This window comes from Mauremys reevesii, linkage group 21 (assembly GCF_016161935.1).
Source record: "Mauremys reevesii isolate NIE-2019 linkage group 21, ASM1616193v1, whole genome shotgun sequence".
NCBI classification, from domain to species: Eukaryota; Metazoa; Chordata; order Testudines; family Geoemydidae; genus Mauremys; species Mauremys reevesii.
Window position 1 is genome coordinate 22395600 of NC_052643.1, and position 18455 is coordinate 22414054.

An 18455-nucleotide genomic window follows, 5' to 3' on the forward strand; every position below is an offset into this window, starting at 1 on the left:
AAATGAAAGACACTCTCTCCCCTGCCCTGTCAGCTCTATGAATCGATGCCACCCATAGACCACTCAGTACAGCATCCACTTTGGTTTTGCCAGGAAGAGTCCATGTCCTAGGTGGATACATGTCCTGTTGGACAGTGTCCTGAGGAGGAAGGTGGGGATGTGTCTCCTCCTTCAGACCCATTGCAGACTTGAACACTGAAGATCCTGGGTGAGATTTTCAAAGGAACAAATAGCAGCTAGGTGTCTATCTCCCACGGACAGTCAATGGGGGCTAGGCACCTAAGTGCCTTTGAAAATCTCCCTCACCATTTGCACCCTTGCATGGCTCAGCCTACCTGCTGTAACATCTGCCAAAGCCATGGAAGATGCAGACACGCTGAACTGAGGTTACTCTAGGGTAGCCCTTTAGGAGGTGACCTCCCTGAGGGTGGAATGGCCCACATAGGGCATCTGGACACTAGGAGTAGTCCATGCCCATGATACAGAGAGGTAAGACAGACCATTCCAGGCCATTTAGCTTGCACTACACAATTATTAGAGATGCAAACCAGCTGTCTTGGGGTTTACATCCAGAATGGGACTACACGTGGAGATTCTGGCAGAGGGAGTGTTCAGGCGCCGCTGTGGGAACCTGCAGCCATGCCAGTCCCAGCCATCAGTGCTGTGGGAACTGGTGTATGAATGGTGGAACCTCCAGCCTCTTCAGGCACTTTGAGTGGAAAGGGATTACCTTCTCAATCAGCTCCATCAGTGGTTTGGACTTCAGCTCCTCGATCTTGGTCTCGTTCATGCAGGACTGGTAATAGCGCTGGGCCTTGCGCTCGGCCTCGCTGGCCATGTTTGATGTGGTGTTTTCTGTAAGACAAGCCGGGCACAGGGCTAGGAATACTCCATCTGAGCCAGAGGAGGGATGCTGATGATTCCATGTCACCCCAAGCATTGCTGTTCAGGAGGGACAGACTGTACTTTGTAAGAAAAGCAGTGCTTAACTAGGAATGAAAGAGGAGCTGGGGCTCAAGCAACTTTTTTACATTCATAAGTGATGCAGCAAGCCCACAGGTGCCGGGGCTCTGAACCACCGGGCACAGAGGTTAGGGTTGCCAACTTTCTAATCACACAAAGCTGAACACCCCCGCCTCACCCCTTCTCCGAGGCCACTTGCTCCATCCTCCTTCCCTCTCTCCCACCCTCACTCACTTTCACTGGGGTGGGGTTGCAGTGCAGGGTGGGGGTGAGGGCTCCAGCTGGGGTTGTGGAATCTGGGGTGGGGTTGGGGATGAGGGGTTTGGGCTGCAGGAGGGGGCTCCGGGCTGGGGCAGGGAGTTGGGGTGCGGGAGGGGGGTGAGGGCTCTGGCTGGGGTTGTGGGCTCTGGGATGGGGCTGGAGATGAGGGGCTTGCGGTGCAGAAGGGGGCTCAGGGTTGGGGCAGCGGGTTGGGGTGTGGGAGAGGGTGCAGGGTGTCGGTGGCACTTACCGTAGCTCCCAGGAAGTGGCCACCAGGTCCCTGCAGCCTCTACGTGCATGTGCAGCCAGGGAGGCTCTGCATGCTGCCCTCGGACCCGCATGCACCGCCCCTGCAGTTACCATTGGTCACAGTTCCCGGCCTATGGGAGCTGCGGAGCTGGCACTGGGGCGGAGGCAGCACGTGGAGCCTCCCTGGGCACTCATACATCTAGGGGCCTGTAGTGGGTTGGGTACCCGCTCCTGCCCTGAGGGGTTTAAAAGCAGCCTGGCAGGGCTTGAGAGCGGCTGCTCTCAAAGCTGGGCTGATTGGGGAAGTGGCCGCAGCTGGGCCACGCCCCAATAAGGCCACAGCTGGCCCTTATAAAAGGCTGTGAGCCAGGAGCCCAAACACTCTCCCTCTGGCTGTAGAGGGAAAAGAGCCTGGCTGCAAGGTACCTAGAGTGGAGCAGGGCTGGGGAAAGGCAGAGGAGCTGGGGAGCTCCAGCCTGGAAAGCCCCAGGCTGCGGCCTAGCATTAGGCCAAGAGGTACTGGGGGTTGCAGGGGGCAACCCAGGGGTGGGCAAAGGCAGCAGGTCCAAACCCCTTTGCCGATGATGAGTGGCTGACACTGCAGTCTGCCCCAGCGAACAGGGGCGAGATGGAGACTGGGCAGTAGCCAATACTGAGGCAAAGTGGGGATAGTGGGGTGGGGGTTCCCCTGGGAGGGGGAGACCCAGTTAAAGAGGCACCGGGGTCCTGGGAGGGACACGGGGGCCAGTAGCAGACAGGTGGATCACCGGCCTGCAGAGGGCGCTCCGGACACTGGACTGAGCTAATTCCCGAGGACGACCAGCAGAAGGCGCCGCAGGGGTGAGTCCGGCCCGTTAGAGGGCCGTAGGGACCTGATAGTCACTTCTGGAAGCCGCACAGAGCCAGGGCAGGCAGGGAACCTGCCTTAGCCCTGGGCGCCTGCTGCGCCATGACTGGATTTTTAACGGCCTGGTCAGCGGTGCCGACCGGAGCTACCAGGGTCCCTTTTTGACCAGGTGTTCTGGTAAAAAATCAGACACCCGGCAACCCTACCAGAGGGGTGGGACTTTGACCTGCCAGGCCCAGAGGGTCCGGGGCTCTGACCTGCACAAATTAAGCACAGAAGAAAGGTAGCCTCCCCACACTCTCTCTCTCTCTCTCTGAAGAGCTCTCCCAGTCCAATGTATGTTAATGGAATGAAAGTATCCCCCCTCCCTCAATATCCCCATTTACAGCTTTCAAGTGCTGGCAGGGCCACAGTTCTCCAGGAAGGCTCTCTGTTTCCCAAAGGTCATCTTTGATTTGGAGTCCCCAGTCTTCCACTTCCTCCAACTTCCGAGACTGATCCTTGGGAAAACAATCCCCCATTGCTCCCACAAGCCTTGCCTGCACTGAGTGGTTTTTTTTGAAGTCCTCCTGCTCCATTGCTCTAGCCCCAGTGGGAAACCCCTACTCCCTTATAGTGATCATTCTGAGGGGAAATGGGGGGTAGATACTAAGGACTGCCAGCCAAAGTAACAGAGCTCCTCTTCAGCCAGCAGTCCTATATATTGTCCCCAGCAGTCCCTCCTGCTGAGAGTGACAGGGACTGGAGCAGCCAGATTAAACAGCAGAGGTTATTCTAATAACCTAGGATGAGAGGAAAACGGCTCCCATAAGCCTGTTCTCATCTTGGTTTCTAGGCAGCTAGTTACACGCACAGCTGAAGCCCATACGCTGCTGGGGGCCATTGTTTCCCTAATGGAACTCTGCATCCAGAGAAGAGGCAGAGGTGGGGCAGTGAAGACAGTGCTGGCCAGACAATAAGGCAGATGTAACCAAGTCAGGGAGTCCCATCATTCAGTGGCTGGGCTTGGCATACATGAATCCCACATGCAACCCCAGCAGTACTTCAGGTGACTCCCTGGTTTGTAGACAGCAGTCTGTTAGGTGAGCCTTCCCTGCAAACACCAGTAGGACCTGGACTAAGGCCTGTATCAGCTGGAAGGTGCTTTTTGCATAACAGAGAGTGAGCAAGATGCTGCTTGTTAAGAAATGTTTGCAACACACATCCTTGGTAAAGGGAGAAGGAAGAAATTGTTTAGAAGACCCTTCTGGATGGTAACCTGACTCTGAAGTCACCACTTGTTTACTGGAGATGGAGACACCCAGTGTTCAATCTCTTAAAAGGCCCCCCCACTGGACACCCATAGAAAAGGCAATGTAGAAGGCAGTATCTTGCACAGAAAGACCACCAATTACCTCTACGCTGAGCCCTAGCTCCAAATCTATCTAAACACGGCACTGCAGACTGTTCTGCCATGATCCATCATGAGCTACGCAGCTGTACTGAAGATGAGCTCAAGTGTGATGTCCCCTTGAGAACTCCCACTGGCATCAGAGGGAGAGCAGGTGAACTGTGATGGAAACCCGCTTGACTGGAGATGGTGGGAGGAGTGCACTCTCAGCAATGGAGAGTCACCTTGGAAGGGTTCTCAGGCTCCAGGGGTGATGAAGTGCCAGCAGAAGCTAGAGAGGCACGGCAGGGAGAGGCCTGGCAGCAGCTGGACTGATGGAGTGGCTCCACCTGGAGCAAAGCCAAGCTGTGCTGCACGAGATGTGGCTGACCTGGCTTCATTGCTTTGAACTGCTGCATGTGCATGTGGGGGTGAAGGGGTTGGGCTCCATTCCTGGAGCCTGGCTGGGGCTGCCTCATTTTTAGACTCTGTTCATGAACAAAGGCCTTGGCATTTGTGTCAGAACATGTTGTGATTCAAAGGCGTCACCATGGGAGGTTGCGAAGCCCAGGAGATTTCTATTGCAGCTCAATTTCCTGCTTCAGCGGAGTCCTGTCTTCAGAGATAATCCAGTCCTTGGCTACCAAGGCTTCAGAGGCCATAGAGGCAGTTCCTCATGTCACCCCACCTCAACCCCACTGGCTGATGACAGCTGGATGCAGGCAGGGCCTGCCTACCCTCCGTACTGTGACTGAGTGGAACATGATGTCTCCATCTGTGGTTTGGGAGTGGGGTATTCAGACTCTGTTCCTGAGCCAGGGCTCTGAGCTTAGTCTGCCCTCCTTCCTCCCCATCTGCACAGGAGCATGCTAGAATGCACCACATGACACGAAAGCCATTCCCAATCGTGCTCTCCCCGGTGGAAGAGAGCATGGGAAAGTGGATTTCCCTGGCCAGTGCTCACCCTGCTACTCAGCACAGCAGGCAACAGGGTGAATCATGGATGTGCTGATGTGCATTAAGCAATAGCTGCATTGGGGCCTGCTTACACTTAACACAAGCCTGGCCCTCACCAACGAAGGCCTTTGTCCACTGGAGCTGGAAGGACGGGAGGCATGTAGCAGGTCTACAGAGGTGTGGGGCAGAGGGAGTTACCAAACCTCTGATAGTGACAGAGCTCTCCCTGAGGGCTAGGAAGGAAGTCAGGGAGCTAGTAGCCAAACATTTGCACATCTGTGTGCTAGAAAAACCAAACACAACCCATTTGTATGAGCTGGAAAAAGCGAGATCTGGGAAAGACTCTCAGAGCCCAGGGAACAAAGTGCTCCAATTGCCAGCACCAGGCCCACGCCAGCTCCTTTGCCTGGGACGTGGCAATCGAGGGAGCAAAAGCTCCATGAGGGAGCTCTTTGTTGTGTAGTTTCATCTGCTGCTGGAGATGCCACCAGGGCATTCAAAGGTCAGCAATTCCAACCTGCCAAAATGGGGCGCTAATTTGTGTCTCTGGCTGCCTGGTCCCATCTCCCCACACTGCAGAGGCAGGGCTCTCCCTTTGGAGAAGCAAGACAAGGAAAGCAAAACAAAAGGCCTTTTCCAGAAGCCCTTGAAAGTTCTGCAGATGGGTTGGCTCCCGTTGTTGAACTGACTATAAGTGCACTGTGTTCCCAGGGCTAGGTTTCTTGTTAGCTCTCATTTATTTGCATAATAAGATCCACAAGTTTGCAAGCAGCTCCTTGAAAGACCGATAATAAACTCTCCCTCAGGCCAGAGCAAGATAATTAGGACAGGCCTGAAAAAGGAAGCCATAATAGCATAGGTCTGCTCTGAGCATCCATCTACTAGTCAAAGGGACACGCACACACTTTCTTTGAGATTTAGGGCCTATAGTCTGGGCAGCTTTATAACCAATTGAAATCCACCAGGGAACATCCTTTGAATAACCTAACCTCTCAACTATGAAAGATTTTTAAATTAAATAGACAAAGAACTAGAACACTATAGGGAACAATTTTGCACTGGTCTTTCTGGACTGGATGAATGGCATGGCCCAATAGATGTTTTCTGTTTCTAGCTTCTACAATGTGTTAAGATTCCCTCCCCTAGAACTCCATCACTCTGTCAACCTAAAGCCTACATCTGGGGGGGAACCCACAGGCAAGACCTACTGAATGCAGGACTGCAGCCTGCAAAGCAGTGATGCTGTCCACTATGACCTTTACAAACAACAGAACGTGAGCTCCTACTGCAATGCTGTGGCAAAAGGCACTAATGGAATCCTTGGATGTATCAACAATGCAGTGAGTCAGAGCTGGGAGGTAATTTTACCTCTCTATTCAGCATTGGTGAGACCAATAATTGAATGCTGCATCCAGTTCTGGTGTTTTAAAAAGAATATTGAAAAATTGGGAGAGGATATAGAGCAGAACCACAAAAATGATTAGAAAGTTGGATACAATGCTTTACAGGGAGAGATGGAAGGAGCTCCATCTGTTTAGCTTATCAGAAAGAAGTGACTTGGTGTTTTCTTCTTGTGAAGCTGTTCATACCAGCAACTAAAGGGCTTTTTAATCTAGCAGAGAAAGGCAGAACAAGAACAAATGACAGTAAATTAAATCCAGACGTGTGTGTGGATTTAGAAATAAGAAATAAGGCGCACACATTTAACAAGAAGGGTGATGAACCACTAGATCCAACTCCCAAGGGGACTGGTGGATTCTCCAGTTTAAATCTGCAAATCAAGACTGGATCCATTCTGGGAGATGCTTTAGTCAAACACAAATTATTGGGCTCATTACAGGGGCAACTAAGTGGAATTCTCTGGCCTGAAATCTATGAAAATAATTCCACTGGCCATACTGCAGGCAGCCCACAAGAAAGGCTGATGTAACACAGAATCCGTTTAGCTTCAAATCCCTTTAGAAATTGCCTCACATCCACCCTTCCTATAGTAGGACAGACAATCAGCAATGAGGACAGTTACGGGTGGGGTAGAAAATGTATCAAAAAGGATATGAACAAGGGAGAATGTAAATGATTTAAATGCCCCCCATCCCTCCATCCCTCCTTTCAGGCAAAGAGGAGATTTTATGTGTTGTAAGTGAAGCATTCAGTTTAAGGACTAATCTAGAAAATAAAGAATCCTGTGGCACCTTATAGACTAACAGACGTTCTGCAGCATGAGCTTTCGTGGGTGAATACCCACTTCTTCGGATGCAAGTGGTGGAAATTTCCAGGGGCAGGTTTATATATGCAAGCAAGAAGCAAGCTAGAGATAACGAGGTTAGTTCAATCAGGGAGGATGAGGCCCTGTTCTAGCAGTTGAGGTGTGAAAACCAAGGGAGGAGAAACTGGTTCTGTAATTGGCAATTCTGCTAGAACAGGGCCTCATCCTCCCTGATTGAACTAACCTCGTTATCTCTAGCTTGCTTCTTGCTTGCATATATAAACCTGCCCCTGGAAATTTCCACCACTTGCATCTGAAGAAGTGGGTATTCACCCACGAAAGCTCATGCTGCAGAACGTCTGTTAGTCTATAAGGTGCCACAGGATTCTTTGTTGCTTTTACAGATCCAGACTAACACGGCTCCCCCTCTGATACTAGAAAATAAAGATAGTGAGAACAAGGAGGCTGTAGAGCAATACAAATAATAAATAATAATAAACAACTATAATAACAGAATCCTCACCCCGTAAGGCTGTTTGCTTGCAATATATGATTCAGTCACTAGATGGCTCTATGTAATGCAAAATGTTCCAAACAGGGAGCCAAAGGCCCTGGTAAATAACAGAGATCAATCTGGAACCCAGGCTGGGTAGAAGCTTGATTATGTAAATGTATTTAATAAATGCATCCCATCTAAGATAAATTGTGGCTACATTCTATATATTCTTAGGGCTCTATCCAGCAGAGAAGAACTCACATACAGCCTGTAACAGTCATGGAATGAGTGGGCTTGTATGTATGGATACAACAAATAGAATAAAATCAAACAGAATAAAATTCTGTGGATTACTGGAACTTTGTGGGAGTGGGGTAACCATATGCTCATACCTTCCGTCTTTAGGAAGGAGTTGCCTTCTGCAAACTAGCTAAACTTTGAGGTGCTCTTTTGAACTGTGTAGCACATGCCCCCTATAGGCACCAAAAAAGGCCAGTGGCCTCACCTGGGATAAATTTCTTAGTGGCTAATCCCAGTTATAGAAGACTGACAAATAGGTTCCCAAGCTAGCTCTGACTTCCTGCTGCTTGTTCTGAATTGGTTTCACTGCTACCTAAAATTTACTCTCAAGCCACCTCAATGGTGCCAGACATAACAGTTTGTGATTTGGGGGGAATTTCTTGCCAAGACCCCAGAAGCCATGGACACCATGTAGGTCTAGGGCAGCAATGAGAGTCTTGTCTCCAGCACATGTGTTTGTTATTAGCACTGCTGGTTTAACTTAACATTAACAGGTCGGATTTCTCCAATGGCCGCAACCACCCTGAAATGTTATAACTAATGTTTTGCTCTGTGGTATAACTGGATTTTGTTTTAGATTAAAGATCTGCAGTGATTACACAAACCCCAGATGGGAAAAGTGGAACCTGCCTTCATGTTTTTACTATCCCAGGTCCCTTTACATTAAAAAAAAAATCCTATGCAGAACTGCTCTGCTTGATGCTATATCCCTTTTCAGTCCACTTGGTATGTGGCATATCCACTGTGACCCCGACACTAAGTGCAAAATGTACCCTGCACTCTACAATGGATCAGAGACTAGAGGAACACAGCTCTGCACCACACCCCTCCAATGAAGCAAAAACTTTCTCGCTATCCTCCTACAGATAATTATCCTCAGAACCAGCCCGGTTCTTTGAGTCAATAGCACTGATAAGGACCCACTTGTTTGCTCAAAATCTGCACAAACACTGCCCTGAGGGCTGCAGCTGTACAGATGCAATTTCCTCACATGCTGAGAGCACGCAGTGATCAGCATGGATTTATGATAAAGCCCATGGGAGCCATCAGCACCCAGCTGCAGATAGCTCTCTCGTCTGGTTGAAAGTCACTTTCCTGTTTTTCCTTGGCAGCCCTACTCTTAGCACAATTCCTTGGCTCAGAAAGCTGCACATGGCAAGGAGGAGTTGCTCATATTAGAAATCAACAACAAAATCGTGGGCAGTCACAAAGGCTTGCCTTTCTCTGCTGGTGGGACCTTTGAGCCAGCCCAACTTCATGCCAGGTAGAGCCACACTATGTGGATACATGCCACCAACAGCCAGCACTCCATATCCCCCACCCTCCAGCCCCAATAGGGCCTTGCTGCAAATGTAACTTCATGATTGGTTAGACATTAGGAAAAACTTCTTAACTGTCAGGGTGGTTAAGCACTGGAATAAATTGCCTAGGGAGGTTGTGGAATCTCCATCATTGGAGATTTTTAAGAGCAGGTTAGACAAAAACCTGTCAGGGATGGTCTAGATAATACTCAGTCCTGCCATGAAGCAGGGGACGGGACTACATGACCTCTCAAGGTCCCTTTCAGTCCTATGATTCTATGATGGGAGCCTAGAATGGGGGCCACTCTTTGGAAGAGATGCCACCTTGCTGCCACCAGGGGGCAACAGAGAGATGAACCTCTTCTCTCCTCAAGCCAATTGCACTGCCTCAGCAGGGACAGGTGTTTCTTGCATACACTCACTGCGGTTTGCAGTCATTATCCCAGTGGTTCTCAGCCAGGGGTACGCGTATCCCTGGGGTACACAGAGGTCTTCCAGGGGGTACATCAACTCATCTAGATATTTGCCTAGTTTTACAACAGGATACGTAAAAAGCACTAGGGAAGTCAGGAAAAACTAATGTCATACAGATAATGACTTGTTTATATCGCTCTATGTACTATACACTGAAATATAGGTACAATATTTATATTTCAGTTGATTTATTTGATAATTATATGGTAAAAATGTGAAAGTCAGCAATTTGTCAGTAATAGTGTGCTGTGACACTTTTGTATTTTGTCTGATTTTGTAAGCAAGTAGTTTTTAAGTGAGGTGAAACTTGGGGTACGCAAGACAAATCAGACTCCTGAAGGGGGTACAATAGTCTGGAAAGGTTAAGAGCTACTGCATTAACCCACCTATTAATTCACGGGGCTGACTAGCGTAAGCTTGTGCAACTCACCGCTGAGATTTTGTGCTAGTTTAGTCGCTCATTATAACATTCCCTGTCCCCATCTAACCTTCCTCTCTGCATTTCCCTCACTGCGAGTTATCCCTATCTTTGGGCAAGAAGATTTCATCATAGAAAGAGGGGGATGCTGCAAAGCCCACTCTGTTCCAGAGGAACGAGGGCTACAGGGAAGTATGAGTTACCCTTTCCTCTCCACTACCCACTTTATTACTGGGGTCAAAATTCTGCTCTTGGTCAGGCTGGCTAGCGAGTCTCTCTGGGGAAGCTTGCAAGGAGTTTTAGAGCAGGAGGAGAGAGCATTTGAGCAAGACCGCTTCTGGGTTTGCTGCTGCAAGTGATAAAAGTTCCTCTACTATAATGTGGACCTTGTGACCAGGTCTGCAGGATCCATGCTAGGCTGGAGGTCCCCGGAGGAAGGCAGAGTTATCATTCTCAGTCTGCTGAGACATCTAAAAGGGGCCCTTCCCCAGCCATAAACCTGGCAGTGATTCTCCTCCATTCTCCAGGCCACCTCTGTGGACAGGCGGAGCCAGTGAGGCTGTTGCAAAAAGGGCTGTAGGACAGGAGCAATCCCAACTAAGCACAGGAGAACCCCTACTCCTGACACAGACAGCTCCATCTCTGCAGGAGATGTGCTGGAGCAAGCCAAAGGAAAGTGCAGGTGGCCAGAGAAAAGAGATGGCCAGGGTGCATTTGTGCCCTGTAGTTCTGTGATCCTACAAAGAAAGCTGCATGGGGTACTGAAATAGTGACACAAGTTGGGGCAGCCCCAGGGCCATATGACCTACCCCCAAGTCCTGTACAGGGGAGACACAAGCAGTCTCCCCTCTGAACCTGTATCAGCACAAGCAACAGCCACAGTGAGCACTGGGTGTTAGCCTGAAGAGACTCTAGTTTTATATGCAGGAAGTTCAATCCAAGGTACTTGAGTAGCCTGTGCTGGGGGCAGGTTCTGTCTCAGACTAACTCAATAAGCACAGCAGGCCCTTCCAATGGGGTTTGGTGTTAGGGTTTGCAAATAATGACTGAGGGAGGGAAAGTCCAGAGGTAGTGATTTTCTTAGCTGTCCCAGGAGCAAGTGTCTCAGCCATTGCTATCTTCTCAGCTACCCCAGCAAAACTGAGGCTGTGTCTGCCCAGAGCTGAATGTGGCACTTGAAGTGGGTCAGAACCACAGCTGTGTCTCAGAACTGCAGGCTTCACACCCCACCTATGTGCCCACATGAGAATGGGTTTGTGACCAGTCAGCTGGAGCAAACCCATCAAACGCTGGACTGCTGTGTCTGTGGGAGAGCACAAGCTAGGTCTGGAATCCAGAGAGGAGTCCTAGAATACCCAATAACAGGAGCGCAGACTAATGGAGAGTGGGCTTCCACCGGGCCACTGAATTTCAACACTGCTTTGAGTAAGAGACAAGGAGCTCCGTCCTGGCCAGATACCAAGGGGCTTCCTTAGCCAGGAGTGTCTGGAAGCAAGGACAGAAGATCCTGGCCTGGATTGTTATGCCCCTCAAAACAACTTGGCAGTTCCGCATTTGTCTCCTGCCTTGGTTAATGAAACAAAGAGGCTCTCTCCACAGTGAGGGGGCGGGACATCAAACTCACTCTGCAAACTCCTCGGTCCCAGACAAAGTAATGAACACAAAAGTCAAAAATCCTGGGGGCGTAAAGAAAAATAAATACTGGAAAGATCTGGTTTCCTGGCTGAGCCCACAGACGCCACATCTGAGCTGTTGGATCATATCCTGCCTTGGCTGGAGCTGGCACCAGAGAGAGGCTAAACCCTTTGGAGGCTGCCGGCACACAGCATGTGGCGAGCGCTCCCTTAGTGTGCAGGTAGGGAGGTGCCCATGTTCCAAGGCTTAAATCAGAGGACAAAGCCCTGGGAGAATTATAGAGAGCTGCTCACGAGGAGCATCCTGTTTTATGGGATCCTCCATAGCCCCTTGCTCTTTGGCACTCCCATCAGGGGGGTGGACGATGCTCCCCTGCAGTTCGGCACCCCCACTGCTTCAGAGTTTCTTCCACCAGCACAAGACTCTCAGTCCCCCAGAGACACTCCCATCTCTCTTTTTGGGCAACTTGCCGGATCCACCTAATTTAAAGGAGTGAGGGCTGGGAGTTGAGCTTTCTTAGTGAGGGGTCCTCAGCTCTGAAATAGCTTGGATATTTGGATCTTCAAGGCATGCTGAGGAGTTCATCTATACTATGGCTATGCCTCCAGCAACCCTGGGACATGTTGCAAGCTTCTGTGCTGGGTGGGGTTAGATCTGTGGGGGAGGGGACGGGGGGAAAGCTGTGTATTTTCTATAAGACTCTCAGGTCTCGGTTTCAGGGGGAAGACAGTATACTGCTGGTTAATTTTAATTTTGTTACATGTCAGGGTACCTAGTTCTTTGGATAGGGGCTACTTTTATTAATGTTATGGATAAGATTTTGTCATAGCAAAAACCCAAGCCACTATCCTCTTGTCAACTGACAGATAGCACTGCAATCATCCTCCCCTGGCCCCCCATGTCACCCTGGACCCTTCATTTTTTGGAAGTGAAAGATCCAGGAGCCATTTGAATGCAAGGCAGGGTTTGCTTCTGGCGAAGTTAGCACTGGGAAATGATGCTGCAGGGCTGGTCCCACCCAGCTGCAGAACATGCACTTGCAAGAGGTCCACATAGAAAGAAATTGTCTGGTAGCGCTTGCTTGGTTTCTGGCCCATCTTGCAGCATAGGAGAGCACTGCCCAGATACTGTAGTTCTCTTAGGCAATGTTGTAACCTTCACCTCTCTCAGATGGAGTAGGATCTTTACTGGGACCAGCTTATCCAGGTTCCTGGAGATGGCAAGTCAGCACCCCAGAGTCACAAGGAAGGATCAGCTGAGGGGCATCTCCCCAGTCCCTGGATTCCTGCTGCTTTTCCTCTCCTGCTAGTGAATCGCCACCTTGCCTCATGGGTGGTACATAAGAAGACACTTACCTAGAAGGTGCTTCATGATAGCCTGGTTGTGCTCCCAGAGGTTGTTGAAGGTGCCCCAGCGTGAGCGGCCATCGGGCACGGGGTTTCCCTTCATCCACCCACCACAGGCATATTTGAAGAAATCCTCGCAGGGACTCACTGACCGGTCCAGAGAGCTCAGGATGGAGCTGGTCACGGAGATGCAGGCTTCCGTCAGACACAACTTGGATGGCCCTGAAAGGGAAGGGGCAGAACATCAGACCACAAGCCACTCTGGAGGCATCCGAACAGTTTGGCCTGGTGTCTTGGGCTGAAAACAGAGTTCGCTGGGAAGGCTTCAGCATCAAGGTGGGGCAGAGTCTGAGACAAACCCAATGGACAAGACACTTCAGTATCTGGGCACATGTACAACTGGACCTTTTGGCTACTTCTCTTGGCAAGTGAGTCTCATTTCCTCCCTCCCCTAGTTAAGGTCTCAGATCCCTTAAAAAAAGGGGTGTCGGGGCTCCCAAGCTATCCTACAGCAGCTCACTGCAGGGGCAAGCAATGCAGGATGACAGGGCTTAAAGTCACTCTTATTTTACCATGGTGCCACTTCCTACCAGTGCCAGGGACAATCTGGCTGACTAGAGACAGGGGAATGTTGCCCTTTAAATTCAGATGAGGGGGGGGAAGGGTTCACAAGTTCTTTACACATCTTGTACTAGATATGCAAAGCAGCCTTTACTTCCCTCTGCCCCACCCAGAGGAATGCAGTGCTGGTCAAAAAGTTGCCTCATGCCCTAGAAGAGAATGGAATCCTTCTTCCAGCCACACTTGTCAGCATCTCTCAGCCCTGCCCCAGAAAGGCCCTTGCTGCAGGGGAAGGTGGTTTAGCCTCCATTCCCATTTCAAACCCGAGGCCTCTGAGTCTTATAGCAAGGATGCTGATTGTTGCAATGGATTATCTGATCTGACCTGTCCACGAGGCTCAGCTGTTACCCCGGCTCACTTCCATAGCAGCTGCCATCAGTGCTCTCCACACAGTCACCCTCTACAGCTACCATACATAGATCCCATGCAAATGGAGGACTTACTATCTCTGTACTGGAATCCCAGGGCTAAGACACAGGCCAAGAGGCCGAGTGCCAGAACCACGATCAGGACCAGGAGACGCTTCTCAATGTGAGTGCGTTCTGTCCAGCACCTCCTGCTGTTCCCAGAGCCACGGAAATTTATCTAGGGAGGGAAAAGGAAGAATCAGTCCAATTACTCTCCCATACCGATGACAGGAATGTCTGCACCTTCCCATAGGTCAATATCCCTTGAACTGGGGCTACGAAGAAAAACATCCCCTCATCACATTTTTCTGTTTCTATAGACTTGTATTTTAAGTGACACTGTTCATATCCTCCCCCGCCATCCCTCCCAGCAGACGTGCCAGTGATGGAAGGTAACTGGGGTAGTTTATTTTAAATGGTCTGAAAACTCGTCCCTGATTTCTCATGCAACAGGAGCTGTGTTACATGAAGACAGTGCTGCACAGAGATTGCTATGAACGAGTCACTCGCAGGTCAGCAAAGCTCCAGATTGCTTGGGGAGGGTTGATAGGAGGAGGGGGAAGAGCCCATGTAAAGCTTGTGAACTGGAAAGAACTCTGCACTAACCAGAAATCCTAACAGGAAGGGAGGCACAATCAGAGGAAACGCACCCAGAACACTGGAAATTGGAATATTTCAGACCTTGGCAAGTCTAGAGCCATCATCACCTGTTCCCAGTCAGACGTGTTTGGGTAGTTTTCATCAGCCGGGTGAGGAGGAGTTTCCAGGAGCTTTGCTGGCACTTGGAAACTTCAGGCCCCGCTCCCTTGCCCAATAGGTGCTCCAAGCCAGAGATGGATGCATTTGTGTGTTTTGTTACCTCCACGCTGTTACCTAAACATTTCCATTTGACTGGAAGTCAGATAAAGGAAAGACTGGAGAATAGGATGCACAGGATGGCTTTGCAAAGCTCCCTGCTGGTTCATGAGTAACTGATTAGGCAAATCCCTTTGCTTCAATGCAATGGAAGGCTTTATCCTAATGTGGGCCACATAAGAATATAGGGACAGGGTATTATGGTGCTGCAGCACTGAATAAAAAATCCTGGAGCCCAGAGATGGAAGAGACCTATTAGGGCACCAGTGTTCCCAGGCAGTATTGTTACCTGTATTACTTCTTCTGTTGTCACCCCTTGTCCACGGGAGAGGTTGATCTAGTGGCCTGGCGTTCAAGACATGGGTTCAATTCCTGCTACTTAACACGTTTGCAAAAAATATCCAGAGTGAGTAAATCCAGGGTCTTGATTTCACAGCAATGCAAACTATTTCCATGTAGCCTGCTCGGGACTGAGCTCTGCTGGTGGGTATGGGGATAGTGCTATACGGATCACTACAGCTATGCTAACATACGCCAGCTGAGGAGCTGACCCACCAAGCTTAACTGTGGAACAGATTTTTTTTTTAAATCCCTATGTTGGTTTTCTTGACAGTACCACTTATCCCAGAGGGGAAGGATAATCCAGTGATTAGAGTGCTGGCCATGGGGGGCCCAGGTTTAGCTCCCTGTTTTGTCACAGGCTTCCTGTGTCACCTTGGCTAAATCATTTAGGGCATGTCTACACTCCATGCAAAGGTGACCTCTTAACTCAGGCCTGGTCTACACTGGGGCGGGGTGGGGATATCAACATAAGATACACTTCAGCTATGAGAACAGCGTAGCTGAAGTCGACGTATTTTAGGTCAATTTACCTCGCGTCCTCATGGCGCGGGGTCGACTACCGCTGCTCCCCTGTCGACTCTGCTTCCACCTCTCACCACGGTGGAGTACAGGAGTTGACAGCAGAGCGACCAGGGATTGATTTATCACGTCTACTACCCACCGATCCGGCAGGTAGCGTAGACGTACCCTCAGATTAGCTAACTGGGGTTAAAATAGCAGTGAAGACACACTAACTTGGCAGCTGGAGTTTGATCTCAGGCTGCCCTATAGATTTTAACTTGAGCTGCTAACACAAATTAAAAGCACCAGAGGGGCATTTGTGAGAGCAGCAATGGGTTACAGACTATGCTTCCCAACCTGCAGGCTGGGTCTGAAGTCACTGCCCTAAGCAAGGCATGGAAATGACAGAGCTCAGTCCTAGCGGACTACATCCTGTGAGGCAACCTCACGGGTTTGCTAACACAGCATGGAGAACTGCAGAGGAACTGGCTCAATCACAGTTCTGATTTGCCCCTTACGTATGACAAAGGTTGTTGCACAAAAGGTTTATATCCCTAGCTATGCATGAGGTGCTTGTGGAGAATGGAGGAGGATTGGATAACTGAGTATCTACAGGGCTTAGCTAGTAGCTCATGCTCTCACTTGGACAATATTAAGTAGTTTAGATCCAGAATATTTGCTTGTGAACAAAAAAGTAAGTTTCACAAAACCTAATGTGAAAAGGAGTTTGTGTTTTTACTTCCATTAAATAAAAATTAGGAGGAACTGGAGTGAGATACTTAGCTCTCCTAGGGCATTTTTTCATCCACAGATTTCCAAGAACATTCCAAAGGAAAGCAAGTGTCATTGTCCTCATTTTGCAGATGGGGAAATTGAGGCCCAGAGAGGGAAGTGGTTTCCAGATCAGAAGCCACCAGCTATACCACATCCTGGTGCCCGAGAGCCAGAAAGGGAAGCCAAACAATCAACTTTGTGGCTCAAGCTGGGTAAAATGCAACAGCAGCAGACAGTGTTAATGGTGAAAAAGCATGTTAATGGTGGGAATCCCAAGAGCGTTCAGTCCTGGCCTGACTCTGCTCCCATCTGGCAAGATTCCCATTGAGTGCAGGGGAATGTTGAGCACTCTTGAGGTTCTAACTCAGGTTTTGGAAGCTGAAAATTTCACTCCAAGGTGAGTTTAGTAGCAAGGAGAAGGGCATCCTCTAGCAAATATGGCTTCCCCAGGGTCCCTCTAGGAACTTTGCTATCTTGAATATCCCAGGGCGCATACAGCATGGAAGTACTGTTTGCAACTCCATCGTTAGGGTTAAGCACAGTTTTGCACTTGAAGCAGGAATTCAATCTCTGTGTGGTGTATGCGCCCCCAGCATACAGCACTTAGGCCTGGTCTACACTACTAAATTAGGTTGACCCAGCTACACTGCTCAGGGGCGTGAAAAATCCAACCCCCTGAGTGACATAGTTAAGCTGATCTAACCTCTGGTGTAGACAGAGCTACGTTGAGGGAAGAATTCGTGTGTAGGAGTTAGGAATGGAGAATTGCTGCACTGGAACAGAGCAGTGTCCAGTCTCCACTTTTGGCTAAGGTTATATAGCATTTTGCATACCAAGTGACACCAGAACCTTAATCACAGCCCTGCAAGAGGCTCTCCCTTCCCCCCGCCCCAACAGATTTTGAACACCAATGAAGAGATATTACAAGCAAAAAAAAGTTTGAGGCATACCAACTCCTGCATCATTTAATCAAAGCAGCCAAGTGATTTTATTGTGGCAAGCCCTGTCCTCCTTTCCCTCTCCACATCATCTCTTAGCTTGGACTGAGAGCCCATCAGGGCAGGGACCCTTGTAAAATGCCATGCATGTTCATGGTACTGCAATATGCTGGCTTTTCGCCAAGCATCTGAGGCACTGGACTCCAGCCAGATTTGATTATTCCAAGAGAAGAATATCTTCCTGTTGTTCAGCTCAGAGTTTGGAGAGGACAGGGCGGGAAGCAGTGAAGGATATGCAAGTTCTCTGGAAGACTGGCCTTTAGCTGCAGAGCCCCTTACTCAGAGCAGAGTTAGAGGCATGTTGTATCTTTGATGTGCATTAGCATGTCTCCTCAGTTAGATAGGTCATCCCATTTCCATTCAGACAGGAGTTGGCCACTGGTGAAAGATCTTTGCACTGACCTATTGTACAGCTGGGCTCCTGCTAAGCAGTCAGGCCGCCGTCCTTTGCAGTGTGCATGCCTCAGAGATGCAGCAAGGAATAAGCTTCAGAGTGTGGACAACAAAAGTTATGCACCTCTGACTCAGAACCAAGGATTCAGAACACTGCCTAGCAGTTGATGTTCACAGCACTGATATCTTAGATACCAGCAGCAAGACACCCAAGGTTACAGCTCCTGGCAGCAGATGAAAGTCAGCTTGCTTTCTGCTCAGGAGCCTGGCAGCTGCAGAAATTCACTGGCACAATGGGAAGTCTAAGTCCCTACACAGTCCCTTTTCAAAGAAGTTCTCCATTCTTCATTGTTTTGGAGGAACTAGATTGAGATTAATCTCCTTTCAGGCAGGGATAAAGATTTAGTTGCAGCAATATCTGCATGGCCCACCCCCACCTATCAACAGGAACAAACCCCGCAGGCAAGGCCATGTAGATGGTGCATGGGAACAGGAGAGCTGCATTCAGAGGGATGGGCAGAAGAAAAGATCAGACAACACTAGTACCCAAGGAACAGTGAGTGAGGTGGCAGCCAGAGAAACAAACACAACAGAGGCCAATAAAAGGTAACAAGAATAGCCACACATCAGTGAAACCTAGCACAACAATAGCAAGAAACACAGCCATGCCATCTTAGGCTGCCATCTCAATAGAGATTACAAAAGCTATGCAAGGCCTGGTTAACTCTTGGTCAGAGATTGA

The 18455-nt window shown here is 49.5% G+C and overlaps 1 protein-coding gene across 4 annotated transcripts in view; it reads right to left on the reverse strand.

The window, feature by feature from the left end:
• ECE1 (endothelin converting enzyme 1) overlaps nt 1-18455 on the reverse strand; it is a 111108-nt gene that overhangs the window by 33002 nt on the left and 59651 nt on the right. For 3 of the 4 annotated variants that reach the window (XM_039508806.1, XM_039508807.1, XM_039508808.1), the window contains 3 exons: nt 13887-14028; nt 12832-13044; nt 731-855 (listed from right to left, as the gene is read on the reverse strand). In XM_039508806.1, coding sequence (XP_039364740.1) covers nt 731-855; nt 12832-13044; nt 13887-14028 — 480 coding nt within the window. Of the gene's footprint in view, nt 1-730; nt 856-12831; nt 13045-13886; nt 14029-14557; nt 14742-18455 lie in introns of all 4 variants that reach the window. The other variant, XM_039508809.1, reaches the window with a different exon arrangement.